Here is an 18,898-nt window from a genome sequence, read left to right on the forward strand (position 1 = left end):
AGGCGGTGGACACATCCTGAACAAGCTCCTGGACAAAATAATAAAAAAAAAAAAAATAATAAAACCTTCAGAAAAAAAAAAAAGTGAAATAAAAATTTAAAGTAGCTTTTGTATTCATTTCCTGAAGCACTTATCTCCATTAAAGCAGAGACATATCTTTGGGAGTTACAGCAATAAGCAATGATGGAAGACGCAAGCATTAAAGTGCTGCCTTTTGGACAAGTTTTGGCTCCTCTCTTACCGTGTTGCGCCTCAGTGGGGAAATCATGAGCCTATCTCAGCCCATCATAGTCTGATTTCCAAGACAAACAGGAGCCTCACCCACTTGTGCATGACAAAGGTGAGTTGTTTTAGCAACTATAGCCTAATAGTGTACCAGAAGTAGTCCTGATGTGCCTGTCTCAACTTGCCTGAGGTTGTTCTATTTGGATGCTAGAAACCACAGCTAATTTTCTCTTTCAATGGGATTTCTCCTTCCTTAGAGAAAGTCTTCTTGTTTGTTTTGTTTTGTTTCTGATAGAAGAGAAGTAGACATCTCGGTCTACTTGCCTGAGATGTCGTGCAGTAAACAGCAAGCTGTGTTCATCAGCTGTCCCCCCATCCAGTATCCAACACAATTATAATTCAAGGCAAACTGAAAGAAACATTAAAAAACTGGCAAACACCATTTGCTAGAGAGGAAACTTTCTCCGTTTGGCCAGTCTGGAAGAATTGGATTGGAATTAAAATAAAATTCAATGTCAATATTGTCAAAGCCCTTATTTATTTGGGCCAAACTATTGGAGTAAGTTTATTTTCCACTTTCCTTTTTCTTAGGGTAAAAAAGAGAACATAGAGGAATTCTTACCAGGCAATGTTTAGGATGGCAAAGCTTGCTGGTTTACAGCACCAGATCTAAGACAAGCATAAAAGAATCTGCAAAGCTGTTATTAAAACTTAAGGAGGATAAAAATAACAAGGACACACGTAACAGGCAGCCTGTTGTGGGGAGAATTAAAAATATATATATAGTTTTTAAACTATATTTTATCAGTTTGTGGAATGACTAGCTAGAAAACAACTGTATGTTGGAACAATGTGGAGTACCTCTGCCCACTTCTGTTCTTTACTGTCCACAGACCAGCAATAACTGCATTTCTCAGATCCTAGCTCTCTGGCAGGTAGGATTTCTGCAGATCTCCTTAACAGAAATGCTGCTCCAAAGGATGTCTGTGAGTGATTGCTGGTTCAGCACCAAACACTCAAGAAATCCTTCTTCTGCTTGGTACCATCAGACATTACCAAAATCTGAACTGCAGCACATTGGCATTTCTAGTCACTACAAGACAGAAAAACCTGTTGCATTTCTGCAAGAGGAACAAGTACACGATGTCTTGGAATAATTTTTCATTCCTATGTTTAGCCAATCTCTTGGTACGTAACAGCTCTGCATTATATGATAGTTCCACGAGCACTTCACATTGTCAAGAGCCAACTGCCCTGCCAAAACTCATTGTTGCCTTTTCTGTCTCTCCCAGGTGCCTGTGCCTTCCTGCCTCTTCCCTGTGCCAACAGAAATGTTTGTGCAGCCTCGCAGTGAATCTGATCCACACATGGATCAAGGTTAAAATTAACCTAAGATGGGGGGGGGGGGGGGGGGGGGGGGGGAAGAAAAAAAAAAAGTTTCTTTTAGTCCAGATCAGTTCCTTGATCTACCTTGTTTCTCCTGCCATTATTGGCAATAATTTAGTGGAAGAGCCTCAGGGTACATGACAGATGCATCACCTGTATTATTTCTTAGTCTCAGAGATCCCACTCGCTATGGTAGATCCTGACTGCTTGGGGAGGCACGGTGTGCAGGTTTGATGGTTCAGATTCAGTCTCTCTGTGTCAGACAAAATGGGTACTTCCATCTGGCTGGCTATCTTTTGCTCAGCAGAGAGAAGGAAGCACCAGCCCCAAGTGCTGCTAAGAACAGGCCCATCTCTGGCATTCCTGCATGTCCCCTAGCACGTTTTTTGATGGATGGTGAGTGAGCTGATGGAGAGCAGAATGTGCATTTTTATGGGCAGAAAGACACATTTTTGAATATAAGGAAAGACTGTACACTGCAGAAGGTGTACAACTTTCAGGTGAAGGCTCTGTCCAAAGTAGTTGTCCCATGGAGCAGCAGCATGTCTGTGTAGCACACGAGGCAGATTTATCTGAGCAGACATGAAACACCCACGAAGATTACTGTAGTGAAAAGCCTGAACTGCCCTTCCCTGCCATCCATGCACAAACTTTTTTTTACTAAGCTTTTTCACAGGTTAGAAAGGCTTTTCTCTGCAGCAAGAGCACCTTGATTCCTTTACACTGCATGAAACTTGTTTTTTGCAGTCTGTGGAAGTAAAAATGTACTTATTTCACTGAGTCCTGCAGAGTTAATGAATTCCTCAGTGCTTTTCCGAAGAATGACATTTGGCTCTTAAGGCTGCATTCTGTTCTCTGATACCTAAATGTAATTCCCATAGATTTCCAAGGAAACTGGGTATATGTTCCTTGGCAAAATGCAACCACTAACTTAAAAATCTGAAGATATGTGAAATCTGCAGAAAAAAATAATGAGCTGGGCACAGTCTGCAAGGAATAAAACTGAAATGTATGAGGACCTTAGAACACTTCTAAAAAACGATCTATGGGAAAGAAAAAGCTTGAGCTAAAAGATTTCAGCAATCCTCCCTACTCTAGAAACTAGAACAATGCCCTTGAAATGGAAACACGGGGTGCTACTATCTAACTTTTAATTTCTTTGGTTTGCAAAAGCAAAGGGCAACAAAAACTTAATTTGGCATCAGGCAGTTAAATGTTATTGGTGAGAAACATGGAACACTGGGTCCTCTTCATTAAAACAGGAGTCAACAGCATATATGAGTTGCAAATTGCATTGGTGAGGAGATGAAATCAGAGCTGCTTTGTTATGGGAAGTCTTGGATAGAGTATCACTGCTGCTTCTGTTTGACCGCACACCTTTAGAGAGACCGGAGGCCATCCCAACCCTCACTGCAATCTGCAAGCAATTATCCCTCTACTGTTTGAGACTGCATGGAATTTAATTTGTATTTTTTAAACTCCAGAAAGGAAAGGAAATGCTTATTTCACTCCATTACAATTCTGCAGAGTCAATAATTCTTCAGTGCTCTTATGAAGAATTTGTGATACATATGTAAAACAGAGCCTCTTAGGAAATGCTGAGGACAACCAGAGACAAGAATGGTTTAGCCTCTTATAATAAAAGAGGGAACCATTCTTTAGGTGTTCTGAACTGCAAGAGACTTATTTAAACAGATTTAGGGAAAATATAGTCAAACATGGGCTCTGCCTTGAAGAAACGATAAATGCAGTTCTGTAGTTAAAGCAAGGCAGTATTTGTGAGAAGAAGTAATGCCTTTTATTGGGCCAGTTAATATGAATGGGAAACAAAACAAAAAACACTGGCACTTATGTAAATAACCTCCTGCCCTAAGACTTTTAGATCATCAGAGCAACAACAACATTAACTCTACTTTCTTGAATTTGGGATTAATCTGAACTAAGTGAAGCTGACATGGGTTCAGGCTCTTCTTGCAAAATGTGTAACCTGGGAATAACTGCTCTGTCAAAATGCTTGCGTAAATGACAGGAAAATCAGGCTTCTTGTGTCAGAATCAATATATCAAATCCGTGCAGTGTGCTGAAGCACATATACAGAAACATAATTTCAATTACTTAAAATACATTATTTAATACACATGTGCTTTGCATTTCAGTTTGCCTAGCTCTGGTTCAGACTGGTCAGGGAAATGGGATTTTTAGCCTAGCTAGTTCACTTCAAAACACACTCATAAAATATTTGTTTAAGATTAGCAACGGAAGGACCAGCCCAGCAGTGTACAGACCTTGCAGGGTGTAAATACTGCATTTAGGATTAATCCCTTTAACTGTCTGGAAGCTGGGAAGCCTTAAACGAGATTTGCCCTCATCGTTAGTATCTGCATTACTACAAATCTCACAGGTACGATCTATAGGCTCAGCCCTCGTGTTGATGCTATAGAAAGTACATCCACAGTCTGACTTTGAGTTAGTACAAACACAGAACCAGCAGTCTTTATTTTTCTTTCATGCTTAAACTTTAAACAGTTCAGGGCAAGCGACCAGGGAGGAGGTTGCAGCGCATTCAGCAAGGCAGAAGAGGGGCATAATAATGAATGGTGGCTCGCTGGGGCTGGTTACGCAGCAAAAAGCCTAGGCAAACAACCCAGATCCCACTCTTCTCCCCACAGTCCCAGATGGATTACAGTCCAACGTCCATCTGCGAATCTGCTAAATTTAGTCTGGCCTCAGAGGAAACACAAGACACAAGCCGTCCACATGCTCCCGCCGCTCTTTCAGCGAAGGCGGCCGGTGACCTTCCTGTTAGCTCAACAGGCCAAGCACTGCACAGCAACTCCCCCCTTCCCACCATGCTACACGTATCTCAAGACACACGACTAAATAGAGAGGAAATAGATTTTACTCAAAGAGCTATTTTTATACCTCCAGGCTGCTTGTTTTTCACTAGTGGGGCAGAGGCGTGGAGATATTATGGCTGCTGGCTTCAGGTCAGAGCCAGCACAAAAACTCATGCTGCAAACTCTGCTTTGCCTGCTTGCTCTGGTGTCTACAGTACACTCAGCTCAAAGGAGAAGAAGAAAGTCCCTGGGCAGTTATTAAAAAGAAACTTGCACTGAATTCAAACCATTCTCAATAGGTGCCTCCTCTCCTGGATAACTGCATGGGGAGTCCTGGAAAATACCTGCTCTGACCTGGTTTCCCCAGCACCACAGCAGAAGCCTGGCTCATTCCTCAGTAGAGCAACTGCTGCTCAGACTCGATCACTGCTTTTCACGGAGTCCCTTCAAAGGCCCCTCTGTCTGCTCTGACCCTGTTACAGGAAAGGAAGTTCAGAGCTAAGCTGTTTTATGAAAGGATGGGATGAGCACCAGGAGAACTGGGGACTGGGTAGGACAGGCCATTCCTGGCTCAGACTCCTTTTGATGGGAGATGCCTCTGGTCTTCCCCAGGCAATATGAGATGCTGCACAGCCCAGATTTCTCCAGAAAGCAGTCTCACTTAATGAAATAAAAGTATAGTATTTACTTAGTAGTTCTATCTTACTGACCTTGTCCTTTGTGATGTCCCAACAATTGGGAAATCAATACATTAGTAATACAAATTAAAGATTCCTTTTGCAGCATGCCTTTGAAGACAAGGTGGGAAAATAGGACCAGAGCAGTCTTGCTTGTCTAGGTGTGCACAGCTGAACTACTCCCAGTCTGTCCCAGATGGCTCACAAGGCCAGGAGAAGGCTGTGACCACCCCCCAAAACCCACCAAAGCAGCTAGGTTCTCCTCTTCATCTGTGAGCATGCAGCCAAGGAAGGAGGTTCCTGCTTCTCTGCAGAAAATGGATAGAGACATGGGTGCTCTGAGGCTTCTCAACGCCTGCAGTGAGGAGCACAATCATATCCCATTGCACAGAGCCCTAAATATGTGAGTTGATTTAACTTGCCCCTGGAAAGCAAGGGGTGGCCCTCTGGGAAATCTGGCAGGAGAGCATGGAGAATTTCTGACCCTGGTCTTCCACATAGGCTGCAGGAGAAAAACATGTGCTGAGCTTGAGGGGGACTCACAAGAGCTGCTTTCCCTCTCCCGAGCTCCAGCTCTCGATGGGGAGACCCAGCCTGCCCAGACTACTGCACGTTGGGCTCCACCACCCAAGCCTGGACCTGCCAAGCCACCCTCTGCATGCAACAGAAGCACTGCAATAATTAACTGTACCCTTTTCTAAAACCTGCCTCTCCAACAAGCCCACAAGCATATCTACAGGAAACAAATGACTCTTTATCTTGAGAGAGAAGATTTTTCGTTTTGGAAACAGCCAACTCATGTGCACCACTGGGCGCAGTGCTGACAGGCGCTGCGTGGCAGCGATACACCATGGTCCTCACTTCCTTCTGCAGAGACCAGCACTTAACCCTCCAAAGTGCGAATGCTTCTGTCCTCCTACAGGTCCACGCAGTTTGGAAACATCCCGCACTACATTTTTGCTGATGCTTTCCCATTTGACTACTAGTAGTGTTTCTCTGCCAGTTTTTTGTTGGGTTTTAGTTGGCTGACTAATGCGATGCTAAAAGCAGAAAGATTTATTATCTCAATCGGCAGAAATTCTATATTCCATATTCAGCCACAGCCTAAGATGCTGGTGCCAGTATGTTAATGAAGAGGTATGAGCAATCGATATTATACCTGCTACCAGGAAAGCCTGTTCTCTGACAGCCTCCCAGCCAAATTAAGCAAAAATCCCAAAGGCTCAGTAAACGACGCATTAGAAAACCGAGCATGAGTTACACAATAATAAAGCTGTCGGAGACTGTAATGCCAGAATAAACCTTCAGCTCAGGTGCCTGACCTTTGTGCAATATCAGCTACTGGATTTTGTCCAGTTTTATGCTGTACCCTCCAAACTGCTCCTGGTACATGCACCATGAGGGTGACCTGTCAAAGGGTTCCACATTAATACAGAGAATCAGGCCCAACACATGCTATGTCCAAGCGTCTAATCCTTCTGATCAGATTATTTGTGATCACAGCAGGTGGATTACAGCTCTGTGTGTACCACAGCTGAATTTCCCCCCAGACCAGGTGCTGAATCCTCTGGCATCCTTGATGAGCACAGCTGACTGCAGCATTTTAAATCCCAGTCCCCCTTCCCCCTTTTCTTCTTTCCCAGTGAAAAAAAAAAAAAAAAATCAGCATGGCCACTGTACAGTGAACCTTGGGGTTAAGCTGACAAGGGATTAGGTGGATAAAGTTTTACCCCCTGTCAGAAGGGGAAGCAAAGGCAAAGTAAACAAGAAAATTTGCAGGCCTTCTCTCTTTTAAACAAAGACTCCTGTGTTTAAAATAATAAAAATCCACTGAACAAAAGCAAAGCAACTTCCCCCAAAATAGCCTTTCCTGTTTTATCAAAGCATTCATCTAAATTGTACTTCTCCACAAAAATAAAGTTTCAGGTAGAGCACTGGAGGCCTTGGGCTTTGATTAGATAACAGAACAGCTGAAGCAATAAGTATAATTGACTTCAGTGGTACCTGATACGTCTTAAACAAACCCACGTGGCTGAATCTAGCTTTAAATATCTAGTGATGACATACTGAAAAAAAAAAAAAGGAAGAAAGAAATAGAAACACCATGTCAGAGAAGTAGTGGCGTTCATGACCTATCAGAACAGGACTCCAACAGCCTGCACTCAATCTGCCCCCATGCCTTGTAGCTGCTGAGACTCACTGTGGAGGCCAAGTACTTGCAAGGCTTGGTCAGGCTGTGCCTACCTTATCTAGCTGCCCTGGGGGTGCTTGGACTGACACAACCTCTAGGGCTTGGCTGCACAAGAATTTATCAGTACAGTTATGTCTTCTGGATGTACTAATGTATCTGCCATTTGTGGCAGAGCTACAGCTGTAGTGACAGGAATATTCCTATTCAGCTTTAGCTCATCTTGGTCTACCTCTTAGAAAGAACAAAAAGCACATCTCATCACCCATATTGCCACTTGTTGCTAAATATTTGTTCATTTTTGATTATTTTGGTGATAATGCAGTCCAGGAGAAGGTGTAAGCATTGACAACACCAAGAGTGGACACTTTATGATTATCTGAGTTCTCCCACAGTTGACTATGAGGTAGGAGAAAGTATAGGATCCAAGACCAAAAGGTAACAGCTGATAAGGGAGTGAAGCATCATCAATCATTCCAGCACCCAAGCAGGAGTTGCCTTCTAAGGGAGAAAGAAGTGATGTGGGGAGAAGCTGTGAAGGTCCATGAAAGTGAAGCCAAAAACCACCAACCATTTCAAGAGCAAGAGGAGGAAGACACAGCAGTGAAAAAACAAAGGAAAGGATGACCTGACCGAAATAGCAAAGCGGTTTTGAGTTCTCTAGTCTTTCTATTCCCATTCCTTAGCATTATTCATTTTTCCCCTGGTATATTGAGGTGGAACACTGGTCCCAAGCTGGGCCCAGAAGCCCTTGGTGTCAGCCTACAGAGAACTGCCATGTTACAAAATGCTTGTTAGCCGACTTGTTTCCAGCTGCTCTATCATAATTGAAACAGAGTGAAAATGCAGTAGAAGCTTTCCTGGTGGGATTTTTCAACATATGTCATGTCCTGAACTTGTAACAAGGATGCCATGAGGCACTAAGCACTAGTAGGAGGGGTTTGTGTGACCTCTTTTGAAAGGCTGTACAATGAAATTCTGACTTTGAACACCCCTGTTGGACCGGTATTAGGAACAGAGGAACGGGGTTTTTGTTTGTTTGTTTGTTTTAATACTGCGTGTTTATATTGACAATGGGAGCCTGAACACTGTTCATTTAATAAAAAGCCCATGACCTGTTTATGTGCCAGATAAATCAACTGTTACCTAATAAAATGTTTCTTTTAGTTCAGAGCCATACAAACATTTTAATTGACTGCTCTTCATTAAGACTTTCAAAAACAAAAACAACTTCTCTGCCTCTACAAGGACAACTGAAGGTTTAATGCAGTGCACTAAAACTTCTGAATCGTCCTCACACAGCTCCCCCGAGAAATCAGGAATCGTTACCATCGAATATGTTTTGCAACAGAGATTGCTTAAAACAACAGAGAAAGTGCGCAAGCCAATGTAGATCACAATTTAATACTCAACAGGAACAGGGACACAACAAAAGCAACCTAGACTCTTTTCCCCTACTAAAATCCAAGATGTTCTTAAAAACAGAGACGTGGGAAGAAACGATCATGCTTTTCCCTACATAGATTGCTCTTCTGAGATCAGGGGCTGGAGGGAAGAGACTTCCAACCCCAAAAAGAGCCACATTATAGCCTCACTGGTTTTGCACACTAATCCATATAATGATCCATATAATGTTTCCCACGAGGAGTGGTCACAAAAATGCAGGTTTCTGGGTAGCCTCTTTTTCATTGATACTATTCTTTTTTTCACCAGATTTTATTCATCTTCCCTCTTTTCTTCCTCTGCAGCTTAGCCTGCAGTCACACCTACCAGCCACAGGATCCCACAGGCCATAAGATCAGGCAGGTGGGACTCTCTAAATGGAGAAGCTTTCACCTGAGCAGCACTGAAACCCCTGGCCCTCCTGCCTGAAGTCTGACAGTGTCCCAGCTGATGCACCCAAGCCAGCATGAGCAGGCTGGGAAAAGCAGACAGGATGCTCACTCTGCCAACACACACCTTGCGAGGCCTACGTTCCCTCTGCAGTTGGAAGACACCCAACTATTGCTCAGTTTGCGCTGTTACAAGGACCCACCGCTGCCACCAAAGCCCTGCTGTTAAGTGGCCATCTGCCTGCGCAGCAAGATGTTTGCATAGTATCTTAAAACAATGTACTTCTCATCTCCTCCAGGGATTTGGACCAGAAACAAGCATCCTGCAGGCTGAATCTGGTTTGGGGCCCTGAATGGGATCCCTTTGCATATCATCAGCCTAAACCAAATGCTATAAACCCTATTGTTTTAACGCTTTCTGTTGTGATGATTGACATTGTTTAAAATTACTACAAGAACTAGCCTTTGAATTACACTGTGACTATGATATTACAACAGAAATGTTGAGTGAGCGATCATAAAACAAGATTTGTAAGATCAAGATTTCTTCTAAAGGTTTGATAGGCCAAATTCAAATTTGGAATCACTCAGATGAAACTAACAGGCTGACACCAGGAACATGCTTGTCCCAGTGTGCTTAATGAATATTGACTAGGTCATTAGGTCGCTTTCCATCCATGCACATTTCTCCCTTAATGTGAAATTTATAGTTTAATACCTTAGAGCTCAATTATAGAATAAAAGAGACAGGAATAAAAGTCACAGTTTTCTGTAATTAGCCCCGTGAGACAATTCAAACAGAGCTTCATTCCTAGTGTCACAAGCCTTTCTTTTTCCTTCTGAAGGAATGCCAGTAAGGAAAAAAATAGTAACACAAATTCTCGATTACAGTAACAAGACTGCAGACCAGTTCCTCATATTCAGTCATCTATAAATTATTTGCAAAAAGGTGAATCTCAGAAACCCGTTTGACTTTTTACAGGGGGTAATTGCAAACTCCGTCAGCTCACTGGAAAGCACAGACAGGCAGGACTGTACTTGGGCTCTGAACTGTAGTAAAGTCATGAGAAAAACAAGTGTGTATCCTTCAAAGGAACACAGCCAGGAGTCAGTCGGAAGGCTGGGAGACTAGTCCTTGACATCTCTGTGCTTTCACTGATCAACAAGAGAAATCTGCAAAGATATTCCATTATGAAATGTAGGGAATGTTCTTTTTTTTTTTTTTTTTTTTTTTTGTCTCTTATATTTCCACCAACTTTTCCCTTTTGTAATATTTTATGTTAACTCAATAACTATTTAGAATGGAATAGTGTTAAGGGGGGGGGGGGAGGGGGGGGGGCGGGGGAGGGAAAAGAGCCAGAGCACATGTTCAGTTGTGATGTTTGATTTTGTTTCCAGTGGCTTTCACAGGTGTTCTGTTCAGATGTTGATGTTTCAGGTGCATCTTTTGTCTTTCATTTTAAGGATGGTAGGTACTTTCTGTGAGCCTCATGATTTATATTTACAGTCCACCATAATTTATATAGGACAAAACACAGTTATTTACCATTTTCATTAAGCAGATGCAACTATTCTACATTTGTCAAAAACTGCATGTTTATATCACAGATGGCAAATTTTACTATTAGAAATTTTATGTACAGATACTTTCTATTCTTGAAATTACCGTGCTTATAAAAGCAAAAAGAATGGTGTGCCTTGTTAACTGCAAGCAAAATTCAGCTATTCTGCAGCTGTGTATCTTTACGTATTTGAAACAGATGGGGGGAGACCACTTGATGCTGACATAAGACGTGCCAGCCTTTGCCCTACATAAAGCAAGGATTGTAGAGAAGGGCCAGACATTTTGGAATCTTGGACCAAGGGGTTCCTAATCCAAACCATGCCCGAAGATACTGGAAATAGAGAAGGACACAAATCTGAACAGCTAGAAGCCGTTTGTGATGTTAATCCTTGCAGGATCTCATGAGACTGGCAAGCTCTTCCAGTGGATAGTTCATTTTCCACTTTAAACTTACTCTCCTCTCTTTATTTCAAGCATCTGTACATTCATTTTAAACAATTTCCTGTTTTCCTAGTGGAAGGAGAACTGATTAGACACAGAAGAACCTATTTGCTGTACTCTGGCCAAAACTGTGGACTGGGTGGCTATTTTTATCATTTCTAGAAGCACTTCTGGAGATCCCATTAATGCTGAGTCTCCCTGTTACAGGTCTGGTGTGTGCAGGAAGAAAACAGAGGCTGAGGGGGAGAGAGATGCAAGGAGCTAAAGGCAATGAATGCATGGATGGAGCCGGCTGGCCCCAGACTGACTGCACCTGCCTGGAGAAGGGGGGGTGAGAGCCAGCTCAGTGAGTTCCCTGGGATCATCCATCTCATGGCCTGGCAAGGTGCTGGCACAGGCCGGGTGCTGTGTTCAGGCAGCCTGGAGCCCACTGGACATCGGTTGGCTCCTGCCAGCCAGCCACAGCCCCACACTATGCCCATCGCACTGTGCCCACCGTGCGGCATTGGCCTGGTGCTCAGCCCTCATCCCCACACCACCTGGCCTCCATCCTCCTCAGGGCTTCCTGCCTCCCTGCCCATGGCCTACACCTGCAATTTTTTGGTGTTGTTTCATTTGAGGAGAAACTCTTCAAACCAACGAGGTCTGAGCGGCATTTCACAGCATCCCTCAGCAGAGGAGCCGAGCCCAGCGCGCTCCCAGTGGGCACGTCTCTGTCTTCCTGTGAGTCACCTCATGTCAGGTGCTGGCTGCTCTTACGCAGTCCAGGCTGATTTTCGGCTTCACCTCTTTACTCACATGTTTAATCTGCAGGGAGGTGTGGCAGCGCTTCTCAGAAGACAGCCCTGTAGGGCTGAAGGGAGAAGCTGAGGACCAGGACAGGCTCCTAGGGCAGCAGCAGCAGCCAGAAGAGCCGGCAGGGCACGGGCATGCGGGGAGGAGAGGTGTGGCAGGTCTACGTGACATGGGACAAGTTGGAGTTTGCACCTCAGGCAGCGAGGACAGTCAGCAGCAGCTTCACCTCCTGCCTCCTGGGCTTTAAAGTAAACTCTGACTCCAGACCCCTTACAGTGCCCTGTGCACCTCCCCCCACTGCAACCACAGGGCTGCAGGCAGGGAGCAAAGGCAGACGAGAGCTCGATTTCAATGCTTTTTCTCAAAACAAACATAACCACCAAGCTTAACTTGTTCAAACAAGAACGGATCAAGTTCTATTTCCCCTAACTCAGGGGGAGAAACAAACAAATTTTAAAAGCCAGTTGAGGCTGTGGGTTTGAAGCCAGGAGTGGGACCTGTGGAGCTATTCCCCTGCACCCTACAGAACACAGCCAGAAGGGGACTCGCTCCAGCCACACTGAACCGAACAGGTCCTGGTCTAGCAGTCTGAGGCATCTCCTGTGTCTGGCTGCACTGATGTGATGCGTGGGACACAGAGCTCAGAACACAACATCAACGGAATAGGCCACAGACACCACAGAGACGAACAATATTTCACCTTTCAGTGCAGGTGTTTGTAGGAAAGGGTAGGACATTTCCCTGAAAACTGATGTAAACACCCAAGCTCTCAGGGTAATACAGGTGACGTGTTTTGTCATGCACTGATTGTAAAGGACTCTTAACCCCTTGTACTGTGGCATTACGCACAAAGTCTTCATTTCACCAGTCAGTCAGTACTGGTGTACCAGTACTCACTGGTGTTTCTAGCCATAGACAGTCAGCTGGGATACACTAAAAGACCACACACTAGTGGCATTCCTAAAGTAACACATCCATAACTTGGGGCATCTTGGGTGTATATACAGCTTGACTTTCCCTCCTTCTAGGCTTTTAGATTCTGAAAGTGGTCCCTTTGTTGTTTAAAAGCTCTTACTATTATCCCGTGTCTCAAGACAATAACAATTGCCACACAGCAAAAGACACACAGGTACAACATTGATTCATGGAATGGAGCTAGGCTAGCGCTGTGCTGATTCACAGAGATCCAATAACAAAACTCACTCATGATGCACAGTCCTTTACCCACGTTGACTGCAACAGCAGCCCAAGCAGCTTTGCACTTACATGATACAAAAGGGGAAATCTGAAACAGTCTTAACACCTGTCAGGGTGTTGCCTACCTTTTCCTGAAGGGAAGAAGCAATCCATCTCCACGCTGCTGCGGGAATGGGAAATGCAGAGAGCGCTGCTGGGGACCAGACCCTCCTGCGGTGGGCTCCGCTCCGTGGTCCGGACCAAACACCAGCCTGGCCTTTCGCTCGGTCTCTCCAGCAGCTCCACTGTCTGCCCCACCTGAATGCTCAGCTCGCTGCTGTGGCCTGCTATGAAGTCCTGGAGCACCACGGTTAGTTCACACCCTCCAGACAACTGCCCAGGTTCAAGAGGAAAGAAAAAAATGGAATAAGAGTTAGAGAGGGCAGGATTAAAGCAATCATCTGTGTATCATATTTACACTGGCAAAGACAGGCTCTGTATTCCTTAGAAGCCAAGTTAATCATTTCTTTTGTCAAAGTTCAACATGTTGTGACCCTGGTTTCCTTTACTTCTAACTGATTCTGTTGGGCTTAAGTGAGAAATCAAAGCTACCCACCCAGTAACCTTTTGAATGCCATCACTTTCTAGCTGTGGGTGTCCATCAGAAACCTTGCTTTTTTTCTTGCTTTAGCTTCTGGGGTGACTGGGCAATAGCCCAGGCTGCCCTGGCGCTGTGCCTCATGGCGGAACAAATTCCAGCTCCCCCTCCACAGCATAAGCTAGACACATTTCCACATGCCACCAGTGCAGTGAGGATACAGATACAACTTTTTGCAAGACAAGAAATGTGCCCTTGTCTTCCCAAACTTGCTCTCAGGACCCCTTGGGAGATTAGGGAATCCTGACAGGGCAGATCAGAAAAGCTCCTCCCATGCTCTCTGACGGAAAACAGAGGTGTAAATATATAAACGCAGAGTGACTGATTATATGCTGACTTCCAGGATTTGTATCTAAGAATAAATGTATCGTCTTACTTCCGTACTGAGTGCTGGCAACCTGCTGCTTTCCTTCAGTCTCACACCCTGCAATGCTCAATGAACAATACTGGTCTCTGCTTAACCACTGTCTCTATACAACCAGAGACCAGATATATAAGTGTTTGTGTATAAAGCAGAACAAAACAGAAAAAGTGACTGCACAAGCAGCATAGCTAACAAAGCTTGTTATCTTAAAGATTTGGATCTCAGGGTTGGCTTTGCAGGTGTCTAAAAGGGTGTGAGTACAAATCTATAAGTGTTTTTTTTTTTTTTTTTTTTGTTTTTTTTTTTTTTTTTTTTTTTTTTTGTGGTATAAGGAAGCTCTGTGAATGTTCCTCTCCAATCTGGATTCCTTTCTGTCTGCCTGTCTTTAGGGGCCTTCATCAGGGCCCTTCTGTATGTCCTGCCTGCTTCCTGGAACATGCAGGAATCTTTGAGGTCCTTATTCCGATGTAAAATTTGATTGAATTAGCCCACTGATTCAAAAGTTACTAAGACGAGAAGTAAACAAGCTGATTCAAAACAGTGTAATACCACATACCTCACTTTCTTTGGATATCAAGCTAAAAACAGGCACTTTATAAAATGTTTTTAAATAATCTGCTTGTAAATCCAACTGAACTGGGAGAAATCTTGTAAGGTGTAACAGTACCTTTGTGAAATCAGTGAGAACTGGAACCTGCTTATTGGCTTGACAGGGTGAGCCCCTGAAGAGAGCACACCCACCTCTACAGGCTCTACTTTCAAGTTGGTACAACCTCAAAATCCCTCACTGCAGCCCACTCGGGCCGAATGCACGCCCCCACGGGAACAGCCTGTCTCCCCACCCAGTGGCATAGTGGTTTGTGTGTCTAATGCAGGCAAGAAAGAAATCCCATTCACAGTTGTGATATTTACAATTACAGAAAAGGGTCAGTGGACAAGGACTGGTTCTCACCTGTCCTGTGTCTCTGCCGTAGACGAAATGCTAGATTTGGGGAAGAAGAAGGAAATATTTCTCTGAAAGATTATTTGTAAATAAATAGGAAAAAAAACAAACAAACAAAACAAACCATGGTGGCTGTTTGAGGCCATTCAGACAGAGTGGTAGCATTAATCCTGGCAGAAAGAGCTCAGTGGGTTGATGGAAGCACACCAGATCAGCTTGGCACCTAGCAATGCAGTTGACCAACAAACCCACCACTCATCACACTGACACACTCTCCCCGTAACTTGAATACAAACATTCACAGGCATGGTAAGAATAACATATTGCTATGATACCTGCTGAGGTTTCTTTGCTATGGGCTAATTTGAGAACTAGTTTATTTTTTTATTTTTTTATTTTTTATTTTTTTCTGATCCAGTATGGGACCTGGTCTGGTATGGTATGAGGTATTTAAGACACAAGTAAAATCCTGACTACTTTGTGGTAAATTCACTGACGAATTTTATAAAATTAATTTTGTGATGAATATCACTTTCAGTACTCCTTGCCAAACATTTTTTCTTTCCTCAACATTACGTTATTTGTGATTTCTTCTCTGAACACAATCAAATCTCGTTTCCTTCTGGGGGATAACACGAACAAATACTGCGTTGCACTTCTCTTCCAGAGACAAATTTCAAACATTCACATGCCCTGCACTGAAGTACCACTAGGTGTCCGTGTTTGCCATCACACAGGAAACATCTGCTATAAACAATTAACTCTCGCCTTCAGACAAAGGGCCTAAGTGCCGTGTATGGTATCTGGGCATGAAGAAGTCGGTCAAAACAGGAGCCCAGGATCCATCGTTTCCAACAATACGGACAAAGGATGTTCCAGAGCAGTCAAAAACTGTCTTCACATGGTTAGGTTGATTTTTGACAGATAAGTCATTTTAATTGCTTGAGAGGTGAAACAATCCAGAAATATCCCAGGAAACGAGGTCTGGGGAAGTTAGCAGTTCAGAAAGTTTGGAACTAATGAGGCACTTGCTAGGGAGCATCAGCTCAGGAAGGGCTGCCCTAAGCAGTTTCCAGCCTGCCATGCTGCCCTGGGCACAGCAGGCTAAGGGGCAGCTATCCTAAAATCAGCCTTTCCTGGGCCTTTGACAATCCCTTCTCAAACAACTAAACACCTGATATAAGCAGATGCTTCCATTAGGACCACACCTGTAACCATTATCCCAGAGGAGGCAGGTGCACTCCATGACTCCATCTAGCCCCAAACTCCTGTTTTCCCTGTCTCATTAAAATAGCTATTTAATATAATGAGAACCAGAAGAAATCAGACCCTCTAGTTGCTGCTGGGCACCTGGTGTGATCAAGCTCTTCCTCAGCATTCATAGCCTCTAGCTTTAGAAACCCACCTCTGATGTGAGGATGTGAGGGAGCGAGCTGCCCTTCCCCAGCTGCCTGCCATGAATTTCTATCACCTGCTCCTCCAGCATCCTCTGGATTGAAACATGGACCAGGGCTTCCCTCCATGCTCCACCTCACCACTGGAATAGCCAGTGCTAAAATTTGCAAGGAAAGACCCAATCTTTGGCAGAAGAAATTAAACAGGGTCCCTTTACAGGTGCAGTTAACACAGGTAGAGACCCACAAGTCATTTTTAGAGGCTGTCCACAAAGAATGGAACAGAAATCTCTCCCTTTTGCAAAGGACTTCCAGGTTTTTACCATGCCTGTTCTTGTGTCTTACCTACCACCACACCACAAAGGATATGTACTGACCAGATTAACCCAGGGCAAAGTAATCTCTCTGGAAGGACTATATTACACTAATACGTGTACAATTTGTCAGCCACTTACGAATAATGCAAATACATCTGATTCCTGATGACAGAAATCCTTTCACCTCTGAAGTGTTCCCTCAAGCTATTAATTACTTAATTTATTTTTGGAGAGTAACTTTGCAATCTCAGAGAAAGATATCATGCCTCTCTCTACCTCTGAGCATACAAATTGGAATACAGACAGGCTGCTGCTTTCTCACATGTATTGCATTTCATTTGGAAGAAGAAAATAAAGGATGTCCTTAAGGTTGCACTTCACAGGTAAATGGCTCAATAATTTAACATATAATATTCACTTTTATTATTCCTGTGATAAAAACCACCATTAAAGCCATTGGCTGGTACATTTAAAACCCAGACAGCAGTCTAATCTGTGTGCTGTACAACAAGATCAGTGAGAGACATTAAAATAAAAATAACGATGCAATATGCCTTTGCAAACCATAAGGCATAACCGAAAGATCTGACACAGGGATGAATGTAATGAATTAAACAGAAAGCAATGGCTTGAAAATCAAGAAGAAAAGGGAATGCAGAGGCAAATAGTGAAATGTTGCAAAGATGCAGGAGGGCCCCGAGCAGCCCAGAGCGAACGTGCCGTGTCCTGAGTGCAGCCGGCAGGAGCCCCAGCCTGTCCCCACGTTCAACAAAGGCAGCCCCACAGAGATGGCTGCTGCCTGCCACCAGCAAACCAACTCCCATCCTCTGCGATCGCTTGTGCCTGGGCTAGGAAGCGTCATCATGCATTCAGTGTGTAAATGTTCTCATCAGGATGTGCTAAAATAGATGAAATCTGTGCTAGAAAAGAGCCCTGCCCTATGCCACAGGTGCAGGCAGGGATCCAGCCACACAGCTACCCTCCCTGCTGCAGGACACTGCTCACAAAACTCTGAGCACTGATGGGAGCCATCTAGGGCAGACACTGACCCTGGGAAAGGAGTTTTCTTGTGACTTACACGAGCCTTTTTGACTTTGGGAACACCCATCTGAGTGCTCATCAGTCTCAGGAGGGTGAAGTGCAAGCCACCAAAAAGATCCCAGACAAGGACATGTCCTACTATGGGGACATCCCAGCTGCTCCAAGCATGGGAGCCAACTCAGCTCCAGGCATCAGGAGGTACTGGTGTACCACGACAGGATTACCATTTGATGGCCTTTCCTGAGCCATAGTACGTGTGCACGGCCACTGCGGCATCTGTTAAATTTCCAGCCATGAAGCAGCAGTCAGAGGAAGCAAGACTGAACACCAGAGGAACATTTATCATTACCGTACAGATGGAAAAGACCTATCAGGTCACTGGCTGTCTTCCTTCCTGCTAGAACAGAGCTTAACTAGTACTAAATCCACTTCAGTTTAAAGTCTAGTGGGAATTAATAGCTCTCCAACAGGGCAAGCAGGGGGTTGGAAGATGGTCTTTGGAAAAGGACACCTCAGACACTTCTTAAAAACAGGCAGCTGACAGGTTTATCCTGCAAACTGCAATTGATCTCACACTGGTTCTAAATACGAACCCGTCTCAGAGAGGCTGAGAACTGGTAATAGAGATACTGCAGTGGCTTTAACAGCATGGGTGAATAAATACCTCTCACCCCAGCAAATGTGGTGGCATTTCAATTGGCTGCTTCTACACGGGTGCAAAATACTGGTGTACTTGGTCTTCCCTCCTGTGATACAGTGCCATAATTAAGGTTTTAGTCCTTTTGTAAATAAGGTATTAAATTTGCTGCAGAACCTCACAAAGCACATTGTGGTCTGTGACCTGTGAGTGCACATAACAGAGAGGACCTGGCTACCTGAGGTGTCAGGGAACTACATCTGATGCTCATGGCAGTCCTTGTGAGCAGCATCACAGCCAGGGGTTCTGTGCTGCTGTGTCCTCCCTGACAGCTCTGGGGCAGATGCTGCTCATACCTCATACCTGATGCTCAGTGTGGTATTTGGATCCCTGAGCTGAATGCTGAGCAATGATTACAGCTCC

The 18,898-nt window shown here is 44.2% G+C and overlaps 1 protein-coding gene across 9 annotated transcripts in view; it reads right to left on the reverse strand.

The window, feature by feature from the left end:
- KALRN (kalirin RhoGEF kinase) overlaps nt 1-18,898 on the reverse strand; it is a 493,218-nt gene that overhangs the window by 76,859 nt on the left and 397,461 nt on the right. For 8 of the 9 annotated variants that reach the window (XR_014618580.1, XR_014618581.1, XM_084289498.1 and 5 more), the window contains exons 34-35: nt 15,096-15,125; nt 13,268-13,514 (exon numbers count right to left, since the gene is read on the reverse strand). Coding sequence is in view for 7 of the 9 variants with exons in the window: in XM_084289498.1 (XP_084145624.1) it covers nt 13,268-13,514; nt 15,096-15,125 (277 nt within the window). In the remaining 2 variants the exon portion in view is untranslated. The remainder of the gene's footprint in view (nt 1-13,267; nt 13,515-15,095; nt 15,126-18,898) is intronic. The other variant, XM_084289495.1, reaches the window with a different exon arrangement.

The sequence above is a fragment of the Netta rufina genome (genome assembly GCF_964035555.1).
Source record: "Netta rufina genome assembly, chromosome: 6".
Taxonomy (NCBI): Eukaryota; Metazoa; Chordata; class Aves; order Anseriformes; family Anatidae; genus Netta; species Netta rufina.